At 53.5% G+C, this 5,073-nt stretch overlaps 1 protein-coding gene across 1 annotated transcript in view; it reads right to left on the reverse strand.

The window, feature by feature from the left end:
• Positions 1-399: 399 nt before the first annotated feature.
• GAL3ST4 (galactose-3-O-sulfotransferase 4) overlaps positions 400-5,073 on the reverse strand; it is a 5,625-nt gene continuing 951 nt past the window's right edge. The window contains exons 2-4 of the mRNA XM_006764669.2: positions 4,583-4,871; positions 4,084-4,387; positions 400-1,851 (exon numbers count right to left, since the gene is read on the reverse strand). Coding sequence (XP_006764732.1) covers positions 820-1,851; positions 4,084-4,387; positions 4,583-4,707 — 1,461 coding nt within the window. The 5' untranslated portion in view covers positions 4,708-4,871 and the 3' untranslated portion in view covers positions 400-819. The remainder of the gene's footprint in view (positions 1,852-4,083; positions 4,388-4,582; positions 4,872-5,073) is intronic.

A 5,073-nucleotide genomic window follows, 5' to 3' on the forward strand; every position in this document is an offset into this window, starting at 1 on the left:
GAAGTATGTGGGCCAGCTGAATGGAGTCCAGGCTGAGGCATGGGGAAGGCACGACTGATTCTAATAAACATGTCAAATACACTAAATAAATACACAGACACACAGAGCGAACCCGGAACCGAGACCCCGCGGGGCCGGAGCCGGGCGCCCGGAGAATGACTGGAGAAAAGCCGGAAGCGGAAGGGAAGGGGCGTGGCCTGAGGCCCCGGAATCGGTGAGTGACGGGACCCTGGAGGAGAGGGGCGGGGTGCGGCGGCCGCTAGATTGCAGCAAGAAGGACTCAGGAGAGACTCTAGACAGGCTTTTTGGAGAATATGAAAAAGAACCCTCTCCACCCCCCTCGCGTCTCGCATGAAGATGCAGCATCCCCTTCCCTTTCTGCTCTATATAAAGCAAGTCCAAGTTTCCAATTATTTATTCATTCAACAAACATTTCATAGTGAAATGGGCGTAGCTCAGTAACAAACATTTCATAGAGACATGGACGGATTATTCCAGTCCACCGTGTCCCAACCGTCCTCTGGCTTAAATCATGGTTTGCTCCTCCAGGGAGCCTTTGGGTGCTACATGGACCTGCCAGGGGGCTGGACAGGGGAAGGGGCGAAGGGGGGTGGAGGAGTGCTGCTGGGAGCTGAACAGCTGGAGTCCTTGGCACAGCCTGGAGGACTCTGGGCCCACAGCCATGCCAGGTTCCAGTCGTCCTGCAGGGAGCAGACTTGCCTTCTCAGGGAAGCAGAAATGTCCTCTGGCTGTCCCACACTGGTCACATGTGTCCTGTAGCTTAGCTGCTGTTTAACTTAAGACTCAGTGGTCTAACACCTAGGGGGTGAGTAGCTTTGAAGTCTTGAAGGGCAGAGAGGCTTTTGGAGGGAACTGCTTGGCATCTAGCTTGTCCTTGTACTGTAGCTCTGGGGTAGCCAGGCGCTCACACTCCTCCTGGTCTTGGAGGCTCAGTCCGCTCCGGAGTGCATAGCCCAAAACCTTACCTGACCCAAACTGGAAAGGGCGGAACCGTCGGTCAGTGATGTATTTGGGGTCTAAAGCCTCACCCCCCAGCAGACAATGTTTAGCCAGGGCCTCTCGGCGAGCCCTGAGCTCTGCCACTGCACTCTCCAGCCGACCCTGGCCGTACTGTTTTATTCGTGTCCACAGACTGCGGTTGAAGTGAACATAAAGAGCCCAGTCCAGATTGTTCCAGACTCGAGCCCGCGCAGTTAGTTGCCTGTCCTCAGCGGTCAGTCCACCATGGCTGACAGCATTTCCGCCCTGTTCACTTCCAGCCTGGGCATTGTGCATGAAGCCCACCACATCATCTAGACCCCAGCACAGGGCATCTGCCAGCAGAACCAATGACTCGTCAAAGTACTCGGCCACCAAGACCAAGTCAAAGACAGAGTCCAACCAGGCCAGACTCCACTGGATGAAGGATGAAGACCCCAAATCTAAAGCAGCGGGACTGGACGTCTGGCTGTGACCATCAGCAGTGGTGGGAGCAGGGTGGAAGAGAGCATTGGGATCCAGGGTGTGGGCTCGAGAGCCAGTGCCAGAAGGCAGGACGTGCAGCTCTCGGGGGTTGGGGTCTCTGGGGAGATGAGGATATCCTCTCTTGGTCCTCATCTCTGGGGGGAATGGGAGGCCAAAGTCAAACCATAGCAAGTTGCGTGCATAATGGTCTCCACGGGCCCCAGGTCGGTAGAAGGCTCGAGGATTAGCTAGGAAGGCAGCCAAGGAAGGTGCCTTGCGGAAGGCTGATGAGGTGGATTTATAGTAGGAGAAGGCAGAGCGGGCCAGAGCCGCTGGGTCTCGGACAATGGAAAAGAAGAAGCTGTCAGAAGGCATGACCTGAAGTACCTGCAGAGGAGAGAAAACAGTCATGGGGAGAAAGAAGTGGGCCAGGAAGAAAAGAAGTGTGAGCCCAATGCCTGAAGATCTCCCAGCCTCCTGACAGCTCTAATAGGAACCCCCAACTTTTTTCACTAGCTGACAGATCTTGGGCAAGTTACTAATGTCTCTGAGACTCAATTTGCTCATCTACAAAATGGGGATACTTCTATCTTCCTTCTGAGCTCATTATAGAAGTTACATGGATTAAAGAATATGAAAGAACCTGGAACGTGGGAAGCTCCTGGAGAACATGTATTTCCTTTGGCATTACTGTCTGCCTTGGTCAGTAAAATCTCTAAGAAGCAAACTTTGTGTTCACTTCTCCAACAAAAAAACTATTAAGAGTCTACCCTGGGACTCTTGGTCCCTGCTCCAAAAAAGAAACTGGGCTCAGGCCTCTTCAGTGGGGGTGAGGATCACTGGCAGCAAAGAGGGAAGAGAGGGGCAACCATAATGCTGTCTCAGGTATAGGGGTCAGGTGGGCAGACAAGCCCAGGGTGGCTGAAGGACAGGGCACTTCTGGGGCTCCCGGGCATCTTGGAGAGCAAGACACTTCTGGACTGGACACCGGGGAGCCATGGTCACCTTGGAGGGAGTTGCCCTGAGGCCTGGAACATTGGATTTCACTTCTCAGCAAGAAGGAAGGTGGGAATCAGGTTGAGCCAGGCAGGTGCACATTAGAAACCAGCTCCCGGGCTCCCTGAAGGGTTTCTGCCTCTGAATGTGACTGTCATTGAACCTGACTCTCTGACATGAAGTCCTCCAATCTGCTCTGCTATTATGGTCAAGAGTGCAGGGCAGAGCAGTGAACTGTGTCTCTTTGAAGGAAGAAGAGAACAGTGCAGAGAATAATCTGTGGCATCAAGTGGACCTAGAATAAAATCCCAATTCAGCCATTTACCAGTTAGGTAACTTTGGGCAGTTTATTGAACTTCCGCCATCTATAAATTGGGGTTGACACTTACCTTGAAGAATGTGGAAATACATGGAATGCGATAGGTATTCAGATGAATGATGGTGACAATGAAGAGTCTCATCCTAACCTTTGGAAAAACCTGCCTCAAAGGTCATTGTCATTGCCTCACTCCCAGTTACGGGCCCTCCTTGCCCATTCGATCACGCTCATGTTCCTCAGCTGCTTTCTCCAGCTCCTACTTAATCAGCAGTGGGTCTGCAACCCCCACTGAAGTTCTACCACCTACACACACACACACACACACACGCACACACACACACACACGCCCCTTACACACACATCCACACCACCACGTCTTTGCTGATATTTTACTGCCTCTAAGAATGCCTAGTGTTCTTCTTACTACAAAATCATGTCCACCCTTTCCTTTAAAACCTGCCTCTCCAGAAATCCCCACCTCTTTCTGATAAATATTCTCACAGTTCCAAATACAAACATGTATATGCACATATGTCACGAAAGGCACTTTGACTTTGGAGCAGATGGGCCTGGGTTCAAATCTGGCTAAGAGATCAGTCACTTAGCTTCTCAGAGTCTCGACCTCCTCTTCTGTATAATGGAGGCACTCATAATGTCTTCCTGGCAAGGCGATGATAAGATTAGTACCCAGAATTCAGGAAGTATTCAATAAAAGTTAGTCTCTTCCCTTACGTTTTCATTTGCACATTGACTTTCTTCCTCCAAGAACTCTCAAGTTTCTGTGTGTTCAGATGAACACGTGAGTCCATGTACCTGTCTCCCCCTTTAGAACTGAGGCTGAGGGTGTCAGGGCTGGGCTATGGCTTGGCATATACCCGATTCTCAAAATCTGGCAGACATGGTGAGGGGAGTGAGAGGAAGATAGGTCAGAGGGCAGTGGCTAAGCAGAGGTCCTGGTGGTATCAATGGAAGGGGCTAAGAAGGGAAAGGGGCACCTGGAGGGAGAGTTTGGGGGTGGGATTCAGACTTGGCAGAGTGCGGACACCAGTAGATAAATTGGTCAAGGAAGGAGACTGAGGTATGCACCAGATGGGAGGGGGCAGGACTTCAGCTCTCAGAAACTACTGGGGAAGGGATAGCTGAGGGGAGAACAGGAAACTTCACCTTTGTGGCCCCCTGTCCACCTTTTGGGTGAGGTGACTCCTGGGGCCCCCCCATGCCTAGGGCCTTCTCCACTGATGGTCTTGGCCACAGGCCTGATCCCATCTCTCTCCAGTCCCACCCACACCCTCGACACCTCTCACCTCTTTCAGGTTGAACCTCATGTGATGACAGAGGATGTGGAAGGGGGACTGGGTGCCTCCACCCTGAGGGTGGTAGCCTTTGACCCAAGAGGCCTGGAAAAGCCTTGGGTAGCCAAACTGGTAGCGGGCAGGGAGGGCGAAGCGCAGCCCACGTTGGTCCCCGTAGCGGTGAAGCAGGCTTAGCACAGAGCTGCTCCCAGATTTATGCGTCTTCAGGAATACTAGTCGCTGCCGGGGAGGACAGGTTGGAACAGCCGGTCTTGGGGATGGGGCCCAGGGCTGTCGGAGCTGCAGCCCAGGTAACCTGGGGAGAGACGGGAGGGAAAGTACCCTGTCCCTCGCCAGCAGGTGGATGGGCGTCTTGTGGAGCAAGGACAGAGGGTGCAGAGCCTCCTCCAAGTTCCCAGGAGTCACAGCCCCAGATAGGATTGGGAGGAGCAAATGGCGGTTGGGGGGGAGGAGGGACATCTATCAGGCATTGGGACAAGATGAAACTCACCTCCTTTGGAAGGGCCCACCCCAGAGCTGGAGGGCAAATCCGATGGTCATGAAGACTCCCAAAGCCACCCCCAGGCTCCGAGGCCCCCAGAGGCGCATGGTCCTGGTAGGAGACAGAGGGCCCATGTGGCACAGGGAAGGGTGACAGGGCGAGGGCCAGGCAAAGAGGCAGAGACAGCTGTGCAGCCACAGAAGGTGCAGATTCGAGATTGGGGGTCATTCCCCAGGCCTGTTTGCAGCCCTGGTTGAGTCTGCCCCCTGAGTTAGCAGATTTTTGCCTCTGTCAGCGTCTAGAAGGGAAATGAGGGGAAGGAGGGAGTCTAAGGAGAGGGTAGAGCCTTCTCTCCTGCTCTGACAGCGAGGACTAATTCAGAGGAGGGTGTTGGTGAGGGTGTGTGCTCTCTACACCCAGATCTAAGTGGCCCCACAACTACTCCTCTGCCGTCTGCCTCCAGCTTCTCCAACCGCCTATAGTTTCTCCCCGAGCCTCCG

This window comes from Myotis davidii, unplaced genomic scaffold, assembly GCF_000327345.1.
Source record: "Myotis davidii unplaced genomic scaffold, ASM32734v1 scaffold901, whole genome shotgun sequence".
Lineage (NCBI taxonomy): Eukaryota > Metazoa > Chordata > Mammalia > Chiroptera > Vespertilionidae > Myotis > Myotis davidii.